This window comes from Astatotilapia calliptera, chromosome 3 (assembly GCF_900246225.1).
Source record: "Astatotilapia calliptera chromosome 3, fAstCal1.2, whole genome shotgun sequence".
Lineage (NCBI taxonomy): Eukaryota > Metazoa > Chordata > Actinopteri > Cichliformes > Cichlidae > Astatotilapia > Astatotilapia calliptera.
The window spans coordinates 31,538,498-31,560,807 of NC_039304.1; the positions used below are offsets into that span (position 1 = coordinate 31,538,498).

General features: G+C 42.7%; 1 protein-coding gene across 2 annotated transcripts in view; it reads left to right on the forward strand.

Annotated features, from left to right (window-relative positions):
• LOC113019247 (uncharacterized) overlaps positions 1-22,310 on the forward strand; it is an 83,714-nt gene that overhangs the window by 53,819 nt on the left and 7,585 nt on the right. For both annotated transcript variants that reach the window (XM_026162816.1, XM_026162815.1), the window contains exons 12-28: positions 670-822; positions 971-1,105; positions 1,390-1,437; positions 1,972-2,112; positions 3,932-4,058; positions 5,529-5,699; positions 5,774-5,808; positions 6,044-6,208; positions 6,328-6,462; positions 11,519-11,557; positions 11,639-11,779; positions 14,438-14,517; positions 14,640-14,663; positions 14,905-15,253; positions 15,968-16,021; positions 16,241-18,787; positions 18,877-18,955. In XM_026162816.1, coding sequence (XP_026018601.1) covers positions 670-822; positions 971-1,105; positions 1,390-1,437; positions 1,972-2,112; positions 3,932-4,058; positions 5,529-5,699; positions 5,774-5,808; positions 6,044-6,208; positions 6,328-6,462; positions 11,519-11,557; positions 11,639-11,779; positions 14,438-14,517; positions 14,640-14,663; positions 14,905-15,253; positions 15,968-16,021; positions 16,241-18,787; positions 18,877-18,955 — 4,423 coding nt within the window. The remainder of the gene's footprint in view (positions 1-669; positions 823-970; positions 1,106-1,389; positions 1,438-1,971; positions 2,113-3,931; positions 4,059-5,528; positions 5,700-5,773; positions 5,809-6,043; positions 6,209-6,327; positions 6,463-11,518; positions 11,558-11,638; positions 11,780-14,437; positions 14,518-14,639; positions 14,664-14,904; positions 15,254-15,967; positions 16,022-16,240; positions 18,788-18,876; positions 18,956-22,310) is intronic.

Here is a 22,310-nt window from a genome sequence, read left to right on the forward strand (position 1 = left end):
TAATAGAAGCCCAGCTTTTCTTTTTAAGCAGTCTACTATCAAATCAAATCAAATCAAATCACTTTTATTGTCACATCACATTTGCAGGCACACTGGCACAGCACATGCGAGTGAAATTCTTGTGTGCGAGCCCCACAAGCAACAGAGATGTGCAAACACAACAACACAAACGAGCAAAATACAAGAATGGCCAACCTGAAACTAATAAATATATGTACAATATATAATAGTGTATGCATTTCTGGATGTGTATACTAAATATTTTACTACAGAAACAGTTTTTCCTTCCTGAGTTTGAAAAGCGCAATAGTGCTGTTTACACATTTCCTTTTGTGAATCAGTTATCACTCTTTAAGGATCCACCTTAAATGAATGAAAAGTACTTTCATAGCTGACTCTTACTGCCTTTTTTTTTATCAGTGAGTCAAGGTTGAGCTGTACTGTGTAAAAGAAAAAAAAAAGAAAGAAGTCAAACCAAAATCCGCATCAGAAACATTTTGTACTCAGTATTTTATTCTGATGTACCTCATTGTGTTCATAGTTGTAGACAGTGCTCAAAGTGAGGCACAGTTTCTAACTGAATGTTTTGCCTTTTTGAGATTTCTGTCCGGAATTTCTTCAATTGTAAACTAATCTAAAACTCTGACTTTATTCTTTTCTTTTGCACAGATTGTTTCGCTTAATTACAAGGTGCTGTTAATAAGCAACCTGCCTAAGTATCGTGATGGCTGTTATGAAGAGGAGGACATCGCCGATCTGCTCACTCCACACAGATTTGAATATTACGACGATACGATCTACGTTATACCACAGGCGCGCATGGTAAGCACCAGGCCATGGATTTGCATTGGGCTGGATTATTACCTTCATTTTAATGGGATTCTAAATGTCTTTTCTAAGACGACCTAACTAACATTTAGTTATTACGTATTTTGTGAGCGCAGTGTGTCAGTGTTTGTTTTTCCTTCAGGCTTTTGCCCTCATGCCGACAGCAGTGGCAGCCAAAAACATCGTGCTAGCATCAGAAAATGATCGTAAATTTTTTCTCAATGGGTCTAAACTTCGACTGCAGGTTGTGAAGTACAAGAATTTAATGACCCCGGTGGTGAGCACTGTGTTTAGATAATACACTTTACTGTTGTGAGATATGTTATTAAAAATAATTGAAAATCTGTTTCTGCTTGTTGATGGAAACAGTATCCTTAAAAGCAAGCTGATGTTTTTAAATGTTCAATCTATTTAAAATGTGGTTGTAAGTAAAAAAAAAAAAAAATGTAATATTTTGTAGAGGCTATAAGTAATAAAAAATACTCTTTGAACTGAAATCTATTTAACAGAATCCAACATTTATTTGATGTAATGACTTTTAACTATTTGTTTTTCTTTCAGCTTGAGTTTTATACATATCTGATGTATCGGCTGTGTTATGTTAAGAAGGTAACACGCACACATATCTCAGAAACACAGACTACACTAGAATACCTTATAAAGTATAGAGTATAAAGTTATAACTGGCAGCACTCACATCCAAGTCAAAACACCTTGAAAAATATGAGCATATATTAACACATGGCTAGGAAAGGTTTGGATAACTTTTTTCCTGCAATAAGTTAAATCCTCATTCAAAACTGCATTTTGTATTTAAAAAAAAATGTGGTTTTTTTGTGTGTGTGTGTGTGTTTTTTTTTTTAATTTAATTTGAAACATGCAAAAAACTAAGAACCCAGGAAAGGGCCAAAAGTGGTTTTCTGTGTACACAGCTAAGTTTAAATATTTTCTCAAACAATGTTATCAACAAAAGCAAGAGCTGCAATTATAAATTGTTTGGATAATGAAGATAGCTGCCAGGGTGCATACTGCTGTGTGACTATATGTGCAAACTTATGACCTTAATCTTGGAACTGTAGTTTAAGAAAGCATGAAATATTGTTAAACTAAATACTGTTTCTGGTTTGTTTTAATGTTCACCAGGGTTTCTCGAATCAGGAAGTGACAGATATTGGAGCACGGACAATCTACATCAGGAACATCTCACCAGGCGAGTCCCGGGATCTCAGAGAAGCTTTGGGAAAAATCGGTATTGTAAGAAACTACCTGCCTCTTCTCAACAAGGTATAAACACACTTATAAGCAGCAACAAGTGCATGTTTTAAAAGTCTGTGAAAGGCTGTATGAGCTACACTCAACAAAAATATAAACGCAACACCTTTGTTTTTGCTCCCATTCCCCATGGGATGGACGTAGAGACCTAAAATTCATTCCAGATACACAATATAACCATCCCTCCCAAACAGTGGTCACAAATCAGTCCAAATGTGTGGTAGTGGGAACATCTGCTATATTGAGATAATCCATCCCACCTCACAGGTGTGCCACATCAGGATGCTGATCTGACATCATGAGTAGTGCACAGGTGTACCTCAGACTGCCCACAACAAAAGGCCACCCTGGAATGTGCAGTTTTGTCTCACAGCAAAATGCCACAGATGCCACAAGCAATGAGGGAGCGTGCAATTGGCATGCTGACAGCAGGAATGTCAACCAGATCTGTCGCCCGTGCATTGAATGTTCATTTCTCAACCATAAGCCGTCTCCACAGGCGTTTCAGAGAATATGGCAGCGCATCCAACCGGCCTCACAACCGCAGACCTCGTGTAACCACACCAGCCCAGGACCTCCACATCCAGCAGGTTCACCTCCAAGATCGTCTGAGACCAGCCACCCAGACAGCTGCTGGAACAATTGGTTTGCACAACCAAACAATTTCTGCACAAACTGTCAGAAACCGTCTCAGGGACGCTCAACTGCATGCCCGTCGTCCTCATCGGGGTCTTGACCTGACTCCAGCTCGTCACCGTAACAGACTTGTGTGGGCAAATGCTCACATTCGATGGCGTCTGGCACGTTGGAGAGGTGTGCGCTTCACGGATGAATCGTGGTTCACATTGTTCAGGGCAGATGGCAGCTGAGAATGTCCCAGTTCTTGCATGGCCAGCATACTCACCGGACATGTCACCCATTGAGCATGTTCGGGATGTGCTTGACCGGCGTATACGACAGCGTGTACCAGTTCCCACGAATATCCAACAACCTCGCACAGCCATTGAAGTGGAGTGGACCAACATTCCACAGGCCACAATTGACAATCTGATAGACTCCATGCGACGATGTGTTGCACTGCATGAGGCAAATGGTGGTCACACCAGATACTGACCGGTTCTGGGTCCCCAGACCCCCAATAGCGCAAAAAACTGCACATTCCAGGGTGGCCTTTTGTTGTGGGCAGTCTGAGGTACACCTGTGCACTACTCATGATGTCAGATCAGCATCCTGATGTGGCATACCTGTGAGGTGGGATGGATTATCTCAATATAGCAGATGTGCCCACTACCACACATTTGGACTGATTTGTGACCACTGTTTGGGAGGGATGGTTATATTGTGTATCTGGAATGAATTTTAGGTCTCTACGTCCATCCCATGGGGAATGGGAGCAGTAACAAAGGTGTTGCGTTTATATTTTTGTTGAGTGTATGTGTTTATGTAAGTGCATTCTTAACTATCCCCCCAAAATTGACAGACACATTAAAACAAGATAATGTCACTGGTTTTGGATGCTACTTATCTTAATGAAAGCACAACTGCAAAACTATAAAGATAGTAAAGAGAGACTGCAGGTAATCTGTTCGCTGTAGCACATGATTCTTCATATGCTCATGCGCACTAGTGTTCATCACATTAGAGCATTCGTGCAGGGGTCACGTTGAGCACGGCTCCAGTGCATCATTGATCCAGGATTTCTGACTTTTGAATCCAGTGAACTCCACAATAAAGCTGTGCTTAGCTCACTGTTTCCATGTGTTCCATTTTCTACCATTTAGAATGTGAAATTAAAATGTTTAGAGTAAATTTTATCTTTCTTGTGTTTCAGGTGTTAATTGAATTTGAGTCTGTGTGTGATGCTGATCGCCTTGGTGTTTGGTACAGCCTTCTAAAACGGGCCACTGGCCACAAATTGTCAAGGGTGGAAATACCACACAGTGGATTTACATCACTGCGTAAGTGTGTTTTGAATGGGGTTTTAAATAAATGTGATTTAAACGGGGAAAAAAAGGTGAAGTTGATGGAAGGTCATCTGGTAATACACTGAATATGGTGGGTTGTTTTTTGGCTGTAAATCGTGTCTGGTAAGGGTAGCTGCTTTTGTCCTGCTGGCCTTCCTGTACTGTGGGATTGCTTTGGAGATCTACGTGGTCTTCTACAAGGCAAGCTTAAGAGTTATACTTTTTATACATTGGTCGTATTGTCCAAAGAGACTCTTGTCTTTGGACAATACGGCAAATATTGTCGTCTTAGTGGGTGATGCACAAAAGAAGCAAGTGAATTGAAGATTACAAGGAGTGGCAAAAGCATACTGATACTAGAGACAGATTAAATTCCAACTAATCAGGGGCGCTATAGAGCAAGACATGGTGTAACACACAACTTAGTAGAGCTGCAGAATTCTGAAAAATTCTCTTATAAATGTCACATTCCACTTTCTGAACTCCTAAAGTTTGCTTAGAGAACAAAATAAGGACTTATTGGGCCAAACCACAGACTACTGTGGGACTTTCTGGTGGAAAGAAGACACCTCGCGGCCTGCAAGAACCACGCGCCAACGTGATACAGATGAATCGAACAAAGTCTCATCCGACCTAACTGAAACGGCAGGCATGACTGCTGAAGAACTGAAAGCCAACACTAAACCCCCTGCGAGGAGAACTGCCTAAAGTCATAAAAGAGGAACTTAGAGATATTTTCGGAGTTCAGTTTTATCAATACTGAAATACAAGTAGTCAGGTCCGAAATAACTAACACTGCCAGTAACCCCGGTTATTCTGAAGTTTCCTCAAAAATTTCAACAGTATGATTGAGCTCAGGGCTGTGGCTCCTCACTACCAGATATTGCAAAATCTATTTTGTCTCCAGTGCTGCACCAGCTGCTCCCATCTCCACCATCATGGAAACACATCACATCTATCACACAGAGTCTGGATAATAAGCTTTCCTTCACTTTCTGTTTGTGAAACAGTCATGAATATATTTTTCAGTTCTTCCCTGGACTCTGGATAAAGCGAAGTCCGAGAAATGTTGCAACATATGCAAAACTGCTGCTTTATCGTCATCCACAATAAATTATTGCAACACATTCCCTCAACTTTGATTCACTAACACTGTGATTCTCCTTCCCACAAATCCTTTGATGCTCATTTGCCTCGTTATCTCTCTGACCTCTTTTCTGGTCCCTCCAGACGTCTTTGCTCCATCAGCGGTCAATTCCCTTCTGCTTGTCTCTGCCCTAGACACATGAACCAGAGCCATTACTTAAACTCCACTTTTTCAGACTGGCATTGGATATCTGTAAAGGTGCTTAAAGTTAAACTGAAAGTCAGTTAAAAACCTGACACACACACACACACACACACACACACACACACACACACACACACACACAAATTAAACAAAACTTATTTTTGCTTGTGCAGCACCAAGATTGCCACACAAAGCTTTGCCAGACAGCGATGTCGCTGTTGACGGGGCAGCTGTCCCAACAGAAGATATTACCATCCCACAACCCAGCACTTCACCATATTGGATCACAATGACAACTAGTCCCTTTGTGTTCCCCACTGTCGCTCCTTGGTTCACAATCCCAGGTGAGAGAAACTAAAATTAACCTCCAGATATAAAGTGTTGACTGTTACTAACTGTGTGTGTTTTACACTTCTAGAGTATTTAACTGTCAGGGAACCTGATGACATTGAGGTGAGTGCATTTTATAAACCAAGGTTTCATGTGTTAAACAGGAATCCTTGAGTAAATACCAAGAGGCGTCCATTTTTCCAAATACCGACCTCAAAAGCCACATTTCTCTTTTTCTGCTAAACTTGGTTTCATTTTGTCTTCTCTATGTGGTCAGTTATAGTAATATATTTTTTTAAAAAGTGCTGCAAAGTTTCTCTTCACATAAACTTTGGTTCTTGAACCTTGTGTCTTGTAGAAAGCCCAATCTCAAGGTTCTACGTTCTCCACGATCATGTTGACTGGTTTGCCAGAAGGAAACTACAGACAGGAGGATGTCACCAAGCTGGTGTGGCGTTACTTCCCTGATCAGACTGTTCAGACTCTGTACTACAACATAATCGTTTTATCACTGCAGAGGAGGGTGAGGAGTAGACCCAGCAGGCTGATACAGAGAAATTTGCATTTGCAAATTTAATTCAATTTAATGATTAATATTGAATGTTTCCTCTGCGTCATTTTTTCCCCTTTCTTCCTCTCCAGGCCTTTGTGTTTTTTAACAGCTGGGATGCGTGCTGCGATTTCGCCAGAGATTACCTCAAAGATCCAGTTACAGTTGGAGAGTGGAGACTAGGAATCCACATTGTTTTAAAAGACATGCATCCTGGTTCAAGTGAGGTATGAAAATGGAGCAATCGGGGGCTGTTAAATCAGGGGCATGCTCCTGTTTCACTCAAACTATTCAGGTGCCAATCAAAAAAGATTTCTCCTCTAAGGAGTGAGCACAGCATCATCCTTCACTAGGGAATTGCCCAATTTAGTAGAAATGAAAAACAGGGAACATATGCATGAATTTCAAATCAAGTATTTATTATTATTTTGTCTGTATTTGTTCCTTCCTTTTTGCGACAGCAGCACAAAAGCTGCATGAACTTTATCCACTTTTCTGTTCATAGATGACAGCCCACGTCATTCCGCCACCACTTTAAAGTTTCCACAGAGCTTCTTGTGAAGTCAGTCCTGTGTAAACGTTAAAGACCCAGACATAGGTTATGGAGTGTTTCACTGACTATTAAGCAATGCCCTCACTTATTTATTTATTTTTTTCTAAGCTTTATTTTCATTTTTAAATTAGAAACGAACAAAAAAAACAAACAGACACACAAAGCAAGAAAGAAAAAAAACAAAACAAAAAACAAACAAACAGAAAACTCACAACTATGGGACAGAGCAAGTATCATCAAATAACCACAGCATGGCAGGCCATTGTGACCACAAAAGCACTCCCAGGTGCACACTCTTGTATCTATGCCTTTCAGGGATAACCTCAAACATCTGAAAAACCAAACACAGAAAATACAGGAATAGTAATAATAATAATAATAATAATAATAATGACAATATTGGTAAATACAGAAATTTAAAACAAACACACAAACAAACAAAGAACAAAGAATTCAAAAAAAAAAAATTGAGCAAAACAGAAAACACATCATGTGAACCCCTCCCACCATCCCCCCACCCCTTTACCCCTGTATGGCTCTCAACCTCATCACATTCGTGTATCCAGACAGCCCATATTTACACCTATCTATAGAAACTCTCATACACAGGAATGAACATCCCACAAGATAAAACTACAGCATTCAGGAAATCAAGTCAGAAGGGCCTAACCGGGGATCAACTCAAGGCAGACCCAGGGGGATTTGCATCATCTCTATGATCTGTTAGGTCCAAAGACGGTAGTACTGACAGGAAGGGGCCCCAAACTTTTTCGAAGGTTCCATATTTCCCTTTTACACTATGCAATATCTTCTCAGGTGTGCAGTAGGACGCTAGCTCATTAATCCAGTGTCTCAGTGTTGGAGAGTTTTCAGATTTCCAATGTAGCAGAATACATTTTTTCACTGCAGTACTCGCAAGTAAAATAAAATATTTCTTGTGATAATTCACATTTATAGAACCTGTGTCACCTAAAATCCATAGTTTTGGGTCCAGTTCGATTTGGATCCCCATTACCATTGAGATTATTTCAATCGCCCGTCTCCAGAACTCTTCTATCACTGGGCAATTCCACAGCATGTGGAGGAGGTCACCATCTGTCACCTTACATCTCAAACATTTGGGGGAGTAATTAATATCAATTTTATGTAACCTATAAGGGGTATAATATATCCTATGAAATATATTAAATTGCATTTGCCTGTGATTTGTAGAAATTAACATGGTCTGTGCCTGTTCCAATAAATGGTGCCATTCTACCTCTTCATAGACATAGCCCAGGTCTGTCTCCCATTTTCTTTTTAAAGATGCTTTATTATAGTCAGGTAACTTTTCATTGATAATAGTGTATATAGAAGATGCTATTCCTTTTATTGACTTCCATGGTTTGGTGCAAAGATGCGTTTCAAGAGGAGTTTCTTTGGGAATCTCGGGGAATAATCCTGGTAAATGGTAAATGGCCTGCATTTGTATAGTGCTTTTCTAGTCCATAGGACCCCAAAGCGCTTTACACTACATTCAGTCATCCACCCATTCACACACACATTCACACACTGCGATAGCGATAGCAAGCTACATTGTAGCCACAGCTGCCTTGGGGCGTACTGACAGAGGCGAGGCTGCCGGACACAGGCACCACCGGGCCCTCTGACCACCACCAGTAGGCAAACATCGGGTTAGTATCTTGCCCAAGAATATTTGGCATGCAGCCAGGATGCAGCCTGGGATCGAACCACCGACCTTCTGATTAGTGGCTGACCTGCTCTGCCACCTGAGCTACAGCCACCCACTTTGGATTTCTCTTTGACCCAATCTCTTATTTGTAGGAATTTGAAGAAATTTTGTCCTGGAAGTTTGAATTTTTCCTTTAGTTGTTGAAAGTCAATAAATGTATCATTATTGTATAAATCGGCAACAGTTCGAATATTTCTGTCCTTCCATCCCCGCAATATTGGGTCAGCAATATGATGAGAGAGATCAGGGTTGCCCCATAAGGGTGTCCTTCTAAGAAAAGAGATATTTACTTTCAGAAGTGAGTGGGATTCCTGCCAGGCACAGAAGGTGTTTAATATTATCAAATTGTTTGTGAGCTTGGATAGACATTTTTTTTGTACCTAATAATGGAACATCTTTTAATGGTATGGGGTTCACCTCATGTTGTTCTATTGGAACCCATCGAACCTCACTCCTCTCTGCATGTAGCCAGATCCAAATTGATCGGTACTGGGAGGCAAGATAATAGTTCCTAACGTTTGGTAAATTAAGTCCTCCCCTTGAATATGAGGCCTGTAGTGAGGAGAGTTTGACTCTTGGATTTTTCTTTTGCCATATGAAAGAAGTTATGAGTTTGTTAAGCTCTTTGAAGAAACTTTTAGGAACATTTGTAGGGAGACATTGAAATAAGTAGATAAACTTAGGCAAAATGTTCATTTTAACAACATTAATTCTCCCTATAAGAGATAATGGAAAATCCATCCATCTCTGAATATTAAGTTTGGTTTGCTCCAACAGTTTGATATGATTTAATTTGAATATTTGATCCTCGGATTTACCAATTTGTATACCCAAATACGTAAATCCATTATTACACCACTGTAATGGGTCAGTAAGAGCTGTAATACGGCTATCTTGTATATTTAATGACATAATCTCACTTTTGGTATAGTTTAACTTGTATCCTGAGGCTGCACTATATTCTTTAAGACACTTCATTAAAGAGGGAATTGATTTAAGAGGGTCCGTTATATACAGTAGGAGGTCATCTGCGTATAGAGAAAGTTTATGTTCACTTGTGCCGAATTTGATTCCAGATATGGAGGCATTAGTACGGATGGCAACTGCTAGTGGTTCGATCGCAATCGCAAAGAGCAAGGGGGAACTTGGACAACCTTGTCTGCAACCTCCAGTTAAAGAGAAAGTGCCAGAAAGCACATTATTTGTTATGATATTGGCTCTGGGGGCATTAAAAAGTGTCCTAACATAGCGGGTGAACTTTTCTCCGAAGCCCATGGCTTCCATTGCCTGGAATAGAAAGTTTGGCTCAATCCTGTCAAATGCTTTATTAGCGTCCATGGAGATTATTAGCAGTGGGTTTTGGTTTTTTTGAGCAGTATTCAGTATATGGAGCAAACGCCGCACATTATCTGCTCCATGTCTGTTTTTAATGAAGCCTGTTTGGTCGGCATTTATTATCTTAGGCATAATGTCCTCCAATCTAAGTGCAATTATTTTAGATAATATTTTATAATCTGCATTTAAAAGCCTGAGGGGTCTGTAAGAGTCACATCTCTGTTTGTCCTTGCCTGGTTTTGGCAATAATGTGATTGTTGCAATTTCCAATGATTCTGGTAATTTATTATTTTCTAAAGCTTCTTTAATCATATTTGTAAGTGGTGTCAATAATTTATTAGAAAAAGCCTTATATTAATCAACTGGAAATCCATCTGGTCCAGGGGTCTTATTATTTTGTAAACACTTGAGGGCTCGAAGAACCTCCATCTCAGATATATCTGCATCAAGCAGTTCTTTGTCCTCATTATGTAATTTAGGAAGGGTTATTCCATCTATAAATCTTTTTGCAGCAGTACTGTCGACCCCTTGCTCAGATTTATACAGATCTTCATAGAACCGTTTAAACTCTTACACTTTGCGACATATTGGTAGCCCAGGAAAGTTTAATGGGATTATGGTCTGAAAAAGTAGCTGCTAAGTAGGAGCAATCTATCACTGTTGCCATCATATTTTGTGGTACAAGAAACATATAAATTCTAGAGTATGTATTATGTACTGGTGAAAAAAAGGAGAAGTCCCTCTGGCCTGGATGGAGGTTTCGCCACAAATCAATTATACCTATATCCTTCATACCTTGGTTCAGTGCTGTTGCTGCCTTGGATAGTGAAGCTGTTTTGGGTGAGGACCGATCCAAAGAGGGGTTTAGGACCAAATTAAAGTCTCCACCCACAATATACTGGCCCTCAATTGTAGCCACTTTCATTATTAAGTTGTTAAAGAATAAAGGGTCGTCGTAGTTGGGCCCATATATATTTACCAAAGTTATCTTATTTCTATTTATTTCACAATCTACAAGTAAGAATCTGCCATTTTTGTCCTTTTCAACTGAATTTAGTTGAAAGTTCAGGTGTTTATTAATAAGCAGGGTAACGCCTCTTGCTTTTGAAGTATATGATGAGTAAAAAACATTGCCTACCCAATCTCTTCGTAATTTTAAATGTTCAGCGTCTGTGAGGTGGCTCTCCTGGATAAAAGCGACATCTACACTCTGCCTCTTTAAGTATGTCAGCCCTCACTTATTTTGAAACTTCAGTTGCTGCTAACCTTCTAGCTTCAGCGTTTCCCATCTCAAGTTTCCTTGCGGGCTAGCTATTCAGGCCCTTTGTGAGAACTCTCTCCACAGCTACATGTTAAGAGGAATTGAGGTCTGACGACTGTTGCGGAAAGTCACTGAGACTTAAAAAGCATCAAATAGTTCCTGCAAAACTTCAGTTATATGTTGTGTCGTTACTGTCCTGAAGTATGAATCCTTTGCCACAAAGATGCAAACCAGGATCGAGTCACTTCTCACTTACAGTGGAGTCCAATATTTATCTTATTAAATGTGGTCAATAGAACATTAAAAACACTCTAACCAGGAGGAGAGTTATTCAATAGTTATTTTACAAACAGAGGATAAGTAATTGATGTGAGCCGCTTTCATCTTCTACTCTTTTCACAGGAGAGCATGTACAGAAGCATGATGAAATGGAGCAGCACTGTAAGTCAGCAGTCACATAAATCTGTCCTGTAAAAGCAGCAGGCTCGGGTCTCCCTGATCTTAACACTGGTTGTTTTTCAGCATGTTCCACAGTCTGAGTCTCTGGAGGACCGGCTGCTGATTGTGGAGGTCTCCAAGGTGAATGTGGACCTTCTCGTGAAGATCATGAAAGTGGTGGCTCCCATTGCTGCTTTTGTCAGATTTTTGCCGCTTGCCAACAGGGTACGATTTCATAAACACCTGCAAATTTTTCACGTTTTACATCTGCAAGGCTTGTTATGGTGTCTGCTGCTCTTAAAATGCAGCTTTTTCTGAAAAGTCTTATGAAGGTATTAAGTCTTAAATTTCACCCGCAAAGCTGGTACAGTTTGGTTCAATTTAAACTGCTTAATAAAATTAAGGGAACACTTGATCAATGTTCCCTCTAAGCTGCGCGCGTGCGCAATTGCGCACTTCTGGCACAGTCTCTGCGCACAGGGTTAGGGTTAGGGTTAGAAAAAACCTGTGTTGAGCACAAAAAAAAAAAAAATCGAACCTGAATTGAAATTAAATTAAAGCTTTAACAATTCTGTTTTGCAGTGTTAGTCAGTAAGTGACTGGCTGCCACCTTATCCCATAGTCCAGCCAATAATGCGATTCACATTCGTATATACGCAGCTAATCAACGTCGCTGACAGGCTATGACAGCGTCCTTATGTGCCAACACCGGTGTTTTAGCTAGCAAAGCGGCGTGGCTGATGTGGAGTGAAGCCACGTTAATGACAACGTGTACAACCATTGGAGATGTGAGCAGGACAGACGGAACAATTGATGGAAAACGTGTGGACGTTACACCAGTTTTTAAATTGTGTTGATTGGCCACGTAAAACCAGAGTTATGATAAAAATATGCGATGTTTGGTTTTCTTCCTGAATACTATCATTGTTTATATTTACTGCGGGAAGAAACGGTAAAAACTGCGTTTTATAAGGAAAACGTTTGAAAGCACTCTCTGCCTGTGAGCAAAAACAAAACCAAAAAACCCCACCCTTTCCTATTGGTGGAAAAATGTACCATCTAGACCAATCAAAAAGTGATATAGCAACATGGCATTTAGTTGGTTAGGAAGGGGGATGTTTTGGAGTGGCACAAATAATTTGTGTGGCATCAAATTTGATGCAGAACAGCTGATTGTTCTGTAAATAGTTTGAAATGTTTGTTTAAAAAACGCCTTGGCTGCATTTTTATGTAAAGAGCTGCAAAAAAACTTTGTTTGCATAACTCAGTAACTTTTTTTGAAGAAGTAACTATATAATTAATTGCCCAGCATTGGTCTTTATATACTGTATTTTGCAGTCAGAGAGTTACAGGACTTGCTCCCAGACCACAGACTCATAATACAAGTCAGAGCTTTATAATCTAAAAAAAAAAAGAAAGTTGTGTTTTCAAAATTGGAGTTCAAGTTATTTTTCCTTCCAATAGTGTTAACATACTACACAAGTCATGAACAAGATTTTTTTTCTAATTTTCATTGTAAGTGGGCTAAAGCAGTTAATTAAAAGTAGTCTAAGATAAATGTAAATGCTGTAATTTGATTATTTTAATAAACCATGTAACTTGGATGGATTCGATGCTGGTGTGACCACAGTGCACACGTCTGCTGTTGCTCACAGTGGTCCAAGGGACCGTTCATGGAATTTGTGCGTTCGCTCAGACACATGAAAAATTAGAGGGAACATTGCACTTCATCATTGCAGAATAACAGTCAGTTAGAATTCAGAGAACTTCAGTTTGGCTTTAGCAGTCCTTCTCCTTGTACAAAGTAGAGGATACCTGCTGAATGGTCATTGCTCTTCTATGGCCCTGTCATGAACCAAGCAGCCAGGAACACACAGGCACAAATGTAATCTTCAAAAAATGGGTTTTATTATACCCCAAAAGGACAAGATGATTACAAAAATTCTAAATTTTTAGTGATCCGAGCTGAAAGAACCGGTTCTCTAAAAAGAGTTGGAAATCCCATCACTACAAACCATTATAACACACCATCTCCTAATATTTTCTCCACACTTTTGAGGCCGCACTGTTAGACACGGCAGATCTTCTTGTGACTGCCATTCAGGAGGAGCTGGACTGCCTATGCAACCTGAGTGAACTGCATGCACAATTCCACCAACAGTGAAAATCAGAAAAAATTCAATCAGGGAAGATAAAGAAAGCAATAAGTGGTTAACACGGAAAATGAAGACATTAAAAAAGTTTAACTGGTGTAACTTTCTTATACTGTGATGATCAAGTGGTTTTTAAACTGTGTTTTTAAGTTTGTCTTATTTTATTCTGTTTCCAGCTTTAAGCAAGACTTTTAACATTGAGAAACTTTTTAAATGAGTCTGAAGGAGACTTTGTTTTTTTAACACTAGTTCAGCAAGTTTTAATATTCAGACAGTCCCTGCAGCAGGCAATCTGAATTTCACATGCCTTTGCAAACACTGGTGAAATACACTAAGTTCTCAACCAAGTGATAATCTTATGACCTGTTCAACCTTTCGTCCTGGCCCATCTAGCAGGGAAGATGCCTGCAGTTTGAGGCAGCACTAAGTTATTCTTTTATTGTTTCTTGCTCAGTGGTTTTATTCTTTAATCAAAAACTTTGCAAAAGTATAGAAATATGTTTGCGCTTATTTTCCATTTGCAAGTTTAAAACACCAAGATTTTTTTGTTCTTTTAACAAAAAGTTGTACTATCGTAGAGGGCAGTAAAGAAACTCGCCAGGACCTCTGTCCTGTTACTTTCACAAATTGGGCCTGTAGCGCACCCTTTGAGTACCACTGTGTTGCTCAAATATCCTCAGGAAGAAAACAATTGTACTGTCACTGATGTAATATCTTTCTGTTTTCTCAGATATGCATTGAGATGGCTGAACCTGGTGGATTAACACAGGTGATGGAGAGCAATGTCACCAAGGACTATTTATCTTCTTGGTAAGTGTGTTCCACAATCAGAAGTGAGACAAAGAGGAAATTGATTTTAGATTGTGTGTTTTTTTTCTTTAAAGTGTCTTCATGCTTGTCTGACCTTGTGCTTTTTTCTCTCCTCTTCATAGGAGTAAAGTCGGACGTATTGAGTCGTGAGTATCTTTCATTTTCAGGTTTAGTGGCAGAGTCAAAACAGTCATGATGACTGCTGCACTCCTCAAGGTTGTGCTATAGTAAACAGTTCCCAAAGATGCAAAAAGAGAAGAGTGTGATTTAGACATAAGCAACTCTAGATTAGAAATTTGAAATGGAATTTCTTATTTCACATTAACATTTTGTGACAACAAACTTCTTTTCATAGTAACCTACTGGCATCTTTGCTTTTAAATTCAGTTTGAAGAGTCTGAAACAGCGTCTGCAAGACTCGGGTGAGAACACACTTAACCTCGAACTGGAAACAGAGAAGGCCGCAGAATCGACCGCTGTCCCGCAGCCAAGTGAGGAAGGCCAGAAAGCAGCAGTGAAGGAAGAGGGGCCACCACAAACTTTGGTCACTACTCCTGATGCAAACGCCGCCCCCGCTGCTTCTAGCGCTGCTCCTTCAGCAACAAGCCCAGTCAAGTCTGAGGAAAAAGACTCAAAACTTCCTCACATCAACGAGGACGTTTTCATGGCCATTACAGCGGCGCTTCGTGAGCATAGACAGGGTCGAGAAAGTAGGGCACAGAGCAAGGACAGAGAGGTAACACTTTAAATTTCACTGTGTTGTCCCAAAATATCTTAAGACACTAAAAGCCTTATGTTGGAGATTACATGTGAGCATTGTATAGTAGTACACTGTCGATTGTTGCGGTAAAGCTGCAGGCTGTATGAATAATTAATGCTGATAATAATAACAATAATGTATACTTTATTGATCCCCCTGGGGAAATTACTCTCTTTGCATTTGACCCGTTCACTCAGTGAAGCAGTGGGCAGCCACTAAGCAGGCGTACCATGTGTAGGGATGGTACCTTGCTCAGGGTTACCTCAGGGTAGCCGTTCAGTGGATTTGAACCCCCGACCTTCCAATCACGGGGAAAGTGGTTTCGATGTCTGTATTTCACATGTGATAGTAGACTGGCAGTTTACGTCTGTGACACCTGATCAGCTGAAGGCAGAGCAGAGAAGGAGATTACTCACTCCCCATTGTGACAGGCGGAGATACTGTCCACTATACTAATGAGGAAGATAACATTTTTAGATTTGCATTATTTCTGGAACAGATAAATTAAAGCGAAGGTCATCACTACATATAGTCTTATTTATTTTTTGCAAGCTTGTGTATGTCCAATTTTTGGCGTCACCACTCACTAAACACCTTTCAGGCTATATTTTAGGTGTTTGTCAAAACCAGCACAGAATAATACGAAATTAATTCAGTTAATTTTTTTTCTTATCTTATCTTCATTTCCAGAGCAAAATCAGCAGCCCTAGTAGGGCACAGGATGAAGACGCACCACACAGAAAGGTAAACGTTCATCAGACCCACGAGGATTTCTCTTGTGGGTGGTGGGGGTGGGCGGCTGGGCTAACTCAAACACTTAATCACACTGAGAAAATTGGTCATGTGGTTACTGGTCATATAGGAGGTTTTTGTGGACAGAGGGACATTCGTTGATAGTTAGACTCTGATTATAGTGTAAGCTGTTTCATGGCTCCACAGACTGTTTTTGGTTTTTCCATCTAGGTTCAAGTTGATAATTTAGAGAAGAAAGTTTCTTCAGAGAGCCGCCCTTTTGGTGAGCCGGATTTCAATGTAGACAACTTTGTCACTGTTGATGAAATTAACAATGATGCAGCAGACGCAGACCCCAATGGTGAAAGCGACTCTTCAACTAAGTCCACAAAGAATAAAGAAAGTCAAAGCTCAGCTGCATCTCCTGCTTCCAAACGAACCTCAGCAGGGTCCTCCAAAGACTCCAGCAGCTCAGCCTCTCCCTCATCCAAGCCCACGAAATTTTCTGAGAAAAGCAGTTCAACCTCCTCACTACGAAAAAGTAAAGACTCATTTGACTCCACCAAACCCAAATCCTCTGTGAGTGTCAGTAAGCCTGTTTCCTTTTCTGGTGAGAAAACGCAGCTAAGCAAACCTCCAGACAAATTGTCGCATTCTTCGTCCTCGGGTTATAGGACCCGTTCATCAAAAATGGCATCAACCGCTGATGCAGAGCTAACAGAGGAGAGTGCAGCAACAAAGTCTGACCTCAAAGTGTCAGCAAAGGAAAATCAAACTAAAGTGGAAACATCATCAGAGACACAACCACCTGCAGAGGGAGAGGGATTAGGGATGAAGAGCCAAACACAGACTCTGGAGACTGAATGTAAGGATGACGCACACAAAGAGTCAAAGAAAAGCAAAGGAGATGGGGGAAAAGACAATGCAGGGAATGCAGGGAAATATCCACAGGAGGAGGAGGATGATGGTGAAAGTTACCAGATCCTTGATTCGATCGACGAGCTAACAGATGAACAGATAGATGAAGACTCAAACCAAGAGACTAAAACAGAGTCATCAGGGCCTGAGCAAACCCAGAGTTTGCATGAGGGGGAAAGTCAGGTCTTGAACAGCATTGATGATAAAGGCTCAGAGGAGTCCAGTAAAACTGAAACGGATGCTCCTCTCTATGTGATAGACAACGTTAGTGAAGACCAAGCCAGTACAGTCCAAGAGGACAGTCATCTGGTCAAAGATGAAGGTACCAAAGCAAAGCAGCTGTCTGAGGAAAAGATTCAAGAACCAGATGCAGCTGATAAAAAAGAAGGGTTGGATCCAAGCATGAACCAAACTCCAAGGTCCAGTGGAGATGGAAAAGAAATGAATGAGGAGATGCTCTCAGAAAAATCAAGCAAAGCTTCCAAAGCATTTTGCCAAACTCCAAATAATGAAGAACAAGAAAACAAAGGCAGTTCAGCAGATGTTACTAAACAGAAAGCCTCTGAGAAGTTAGATTCAGTCAATGATCACACCAGAGGAGAAGATGACGAGAAGAAACTTAATACTTCGAAAGCAGTCACTGAAGGAACTGAAGAAGAGGAAGAAGCTTACCAGGTAATTGATTCTGTGGAAGAAGAGCCACCGACCACAGAGACCGAGGCAGAGGCTGAGAACAAGGAGGAAAAAACCAAGAAAGACGTTGAAGTGGCTAAACGAGCTGAAAGACCAACAAGGAGGGGTAGACCGAGAACAAGAACATCTAAAAGAGAGGAGAAAGAGACACAGGAGGAGATGATCTTTGAGGTAGTGGATTCTGTTGAAGATGAATTTGTTCAAGATGTCTCCACCACAGAGAGGCCTGGTAGAAGGAGGTCGGCCAGAGGAAACAAAGAAGATAAAAAGACGCCAACTTCCACAGTTGCATGTATAAAAGCCGTCAGGGAAGAGGAATCTACGTCTGAGATCCTAGACTCAGTGGAGGGTAAGGCTGCCATGAACGAACCAACCATCACAACAAGGTCAACCAGAGGAAGAAGAGAAACTAAAGAAGACGTCTCAAAAAAAGACAAGACACCAACGAGAAGGAGGCCGACACCTGCCAGAGATTCTCAGGAACCAATCAAGGAGGAACCTCAGCAGACTCAAGTGAAACAGAGCACACCAACAAAGAAGAGCGAGGGGAATGCCACCTTTACAATAGTAGACCCAGTGCAGGATGAAGTTATTAAGGATGAACGGGCCAAAACTCCGGAAAAAAGAAGAAGGGGAAGACCAAAGAAGGACACTAAAGTAACTAAAAAACAAGCTGCCATGAAGAATGCTGCATCTAGTAAAGTGGCTGATGAGGAGGAGGCCATTTATCAGATTGTTGACTCGGTTGAGGATGAGACGGCTGACAATGAGCCTTTGAAAGACCAGAATACAGAAGAGCCAACAGTGCCTAAAGACGATAAAGACTCAGCATCGCCAAAAAATGCAGATGATGAGGAGGTGGTCGATAAAGAGGAGTGTTTGGATCACACTGCTGAGGTTAGTGATGCTCTATCTGCTGAAGACGAGTCTGGTACAGCAACGAAGGAAGAGAAGCCAAAAACAGATACTAAAGAGGCCACTGGGTCCCAAAGTGAGGCTGCTGCACCAGAAGAAAAAACAAATCTGGAGGAAGACACCCTGGAGCTGGTCACTCTGGATGAGATTGTTGAAATAGATGAGGAGGAGGGGGAAAAGGCAGAGGAAAGCACAGTGGAGCCCCGCCCACCAACACAGGAGAGCCAATCGGTGGAGGCCGCAGACATAGCGGTAATGTTGAGATTTATTTGAGCATCTTTGTTTCCTCTTTAGTAAAAACAGAAAACTCGATGGTCGTGATTTTGTGTCTTTGTTTTTAGACTTTTGCGACAGCAGCTGAGGTAGAAGAGGAAGCAGAGAAGACATCAGGATCTGCTAAACGCAAACATGATGAAACAGGTCAGTTTCATTCTCCATCCATCCATTTTTTTAACTACTTGTTCGAGTTCGGGTCGTGGGGGCAGTCGGAAGTTCAGACTTCCCTGATAGCCTCATTGCTGGATCTGCCCAGGGGCCTCCTCCCTTGAACAAGAAAGCCTGTTCTGCTGTTCAGTACAGTACAGTAAACCACAGCACCTAGGAGTTGCCCAGGAGGCATCCTAGTCACATACTCAAACCACCTGAACAGAGTTTGATTTGCACGGTCAGATTTTGTGGAGGAGAAGCGAATGTGTACAGCATAGTTTTTGTTGGCAGGGCTCTAGAGTGCGTCACAAATGTGACCAAATTTTTCAATGGTGCGACTAAAATAAACCTTAGGTCACACCGGTGCAACCAGCTGTTCGAGTAAAAAAAAAGAAAAGAAAAAAAAGTCTCTGCAACTCTGAAAGTCCAGATATTCCTGTAGTCTTTAGTACATGTTTGAAAGTGCAGGTGGATAGAGAGAGTTGAGTATCTTGAATTAAGCGATATTGAGTCATTAAATCCTGAATAGAGTTTTAAATATAAATGTATTTTGCCAGAAACACCAGAATCTCAGGTCAAAGCTCACAAAACTATTTCAACAACCACCAAACAGCAAATGAGAGAGCAGGTAAACAGATTCCACACAAAGACGTAAACACAGAGCGGACCCGACACGTCAGAATCAGCTTTCTCTTTCTCGGCTTTCTCACCCAACGGCCTGTACACGGACACACCGTCGGGGCTGAAAGCCGACAGCTCACTGATTCTGATGCGTTGGTGGGTCCGCGCTTTGTGTTTACGTCTTTTTTTTTTTTTCTTGATTCTGAGTAGCAGGTTTTGTCTCTCTCAGACCAAAATTCACTGATCCAGCAGCAAAAGAAGCAGCAAACTGCGCTTCACATTTGATAAACATCGTCATGAATTCCCTCTGACATTAGGGCTGTTCGATATAACGATATATATCGGATCCATCTTCATCTTCAACCGCTTATCCGAGGCCGGGTCGCGGGGGCAGCAGCCTAAGCAAAGAGGCCCAGACCTCCCTCTCCCCAGCCACCTCCTCCAGCTTATCCGGGGGAATACCAAGGCGTTCCCAGGCCAGCCGAGAGATATAATCTCTCCAGCGTGTCCTGGGTCTTCCCCGGGGCCTCCTCCCGGTGGGACATGCCTGGAACACCTCACCCAGGAGGCGCCCAGGGGGCATCCTTGTCAGATGCCCGAACCACCTCAGCTGACTCCTTTCGATGTGGAGCAGCAGCGGCTCTACTCTGAGCCCCTCCCGGATGGCCGAACTTCTCACCCTATCTCTAAGGGAGAGGCCAGCCACCCTTCGGAGGAAGCTCATTTCCGCCGCTTGTATCCGCGATCTCGTTCTTTCGGTCACTACCCACAGCTCGTGGCCATAGGTGAGGGTAGGGCCGTAGATCGACTGGTAAATTGAGAGCTTCGCTTTTACACTCAGCTCCCTCTTCACCACGACGGACCGGTGCAGCGTCCGCATTACAGCAGCTGCAGCCCCAATCCGTCTGTCAATCTCCGGCTCCCTTCTCCCATCACTCGCGAACAAGACCCCGAGATACTTGAACTCCTCCACTTGGGGCAGGAACTCATCCCCGACCCGGAGAGGGCACTCCACCCTTTTCCGGCTGAGAACCATGGCCTCAGATTTGGAGGTGCTGATCCTCATTCCCGCTGCTTCACACTCGGCTGCGAACCGTTCCAGTGCGAGCTGGAGGCCCTCACCTGATGAAGCCAACAGAACCACATCATCCGCAAAAATCAGAGATGAGATTCTGAGGCCACCAAAGCGAAAGCCCTCCGCCACTTGGCTGCGCCTAGAAATCCTGTCCATAAAAATTATGAACAGAACCGGAGCCAAAGGGCATCCCTGGCGGAGCCCATCACCCACCGGGAACGAGTCCGACTTATTGCCGGCAATGCGAACCAAGCTCCTGCAACGGTTGTATAGGGATCGAATGGCCCGTAGCAATGGGCCAGACACCCCATACTCCCGCAGCACCTCCCACAGGACACCCCGAGGGACACGGTCGAATGCCTTCTCCAAGTCCACAAAACACATGTAGACTGGTTGGGCAAACTCCCATGCGCCCTCAAGTACCCTCGAGAGGATAAAGAGCTGGTCCAGTGTTCCGCGACCAGGACGAAAACCGCATTGTTCCTCCTGTATCCGAGGTTCGACTAGCGGACGAACTCTCCTTTCCAGCACCCTGGCATAGACTTTCCCAGGGAGGCTGAGGAGTGTGATCCCCCTGTAGTTGGAACACACCCTCCGGTCCCCCTTCTTAAAGATGGGGACCACCACCCCGGTCTGCCAGTCCACAGGTACTGCCCCTGATCTCCACGCAACATTGCAAAGGCGTGTCAACCAGGACAGCCCTACAACGTCCAGAGCCTTCAGGAACTCGGGGCGGACCTCGTCAACACCAGGGGCTCTGCCACCAAGGAGTTGTTTAACTGCCTCAGTGACCTCGCCCCCGGAAATTGGCGGGTCATTCCCCTCATCCCCAGACTCTGCTTCCTCCTCGGAAGACGTGTCAGTGGGATTAAGGAGGTCCTCGAAGTATTCCTTCCACCGCCTGACAATTTTCTCAGTCGATGTCAACAGCGCTCCACCAGCACTATACACAGTGCAGGTAGAGCACCGCTTTCCCCTCCTGAGACGCCTGACGGTTTGCCAGAATCTCTTCGAGGCAGTCCGAAAGTCTTTTTCCATGGCCTCTCCGAACTCCTCCCACACCCGAGTTTTTGCTTCAGCCACTGCCTGAGCCGCATTCCGCTTGGCCTGTCGATACCTGTCAGCTGCCTCCGGAGTCCCACAGGCTAACCAAGCCAGATAGGACTCCTTCTTCAGCCTGGTGGCTCCCTTCACCTCTGGTGTCCACCATTTGGTTCGGGGATTACCACCACGGCAGGCACCAACCACCCTGCGGCCGCAGCTCAATGCAGCAGCTTCGGCAATGGAGACGCTGAACATGGTCCATTCGGACTCAATGTCCCCAGTCTCCCTCGGAATGCTGTTGAAGCTCTGCCGGAGGTGTGCGTTGAAGATCTCACGGACTGGGGCCTCTGCTAGACGTTCCCAGCACACCCTCACTACGCGTTTAGGTGTACCAGGTCTGTCCAGTGTCCTCCCCCGCCACCTGATCCAACTCACCACCAGGTGGTGATCAGTTGACAGCTCAGCCCCTCTCTTTACCCGAGTGTCCAGAACATATGGTCGCAGGTCTGGTGATACGATTACAAAATCGATCATCGACCTACGGCCTAGAGCGTCCTGGTGCCACGTGCACTTATGGACACTCTTATGTTCGAACAGGGTGTTCGTTAT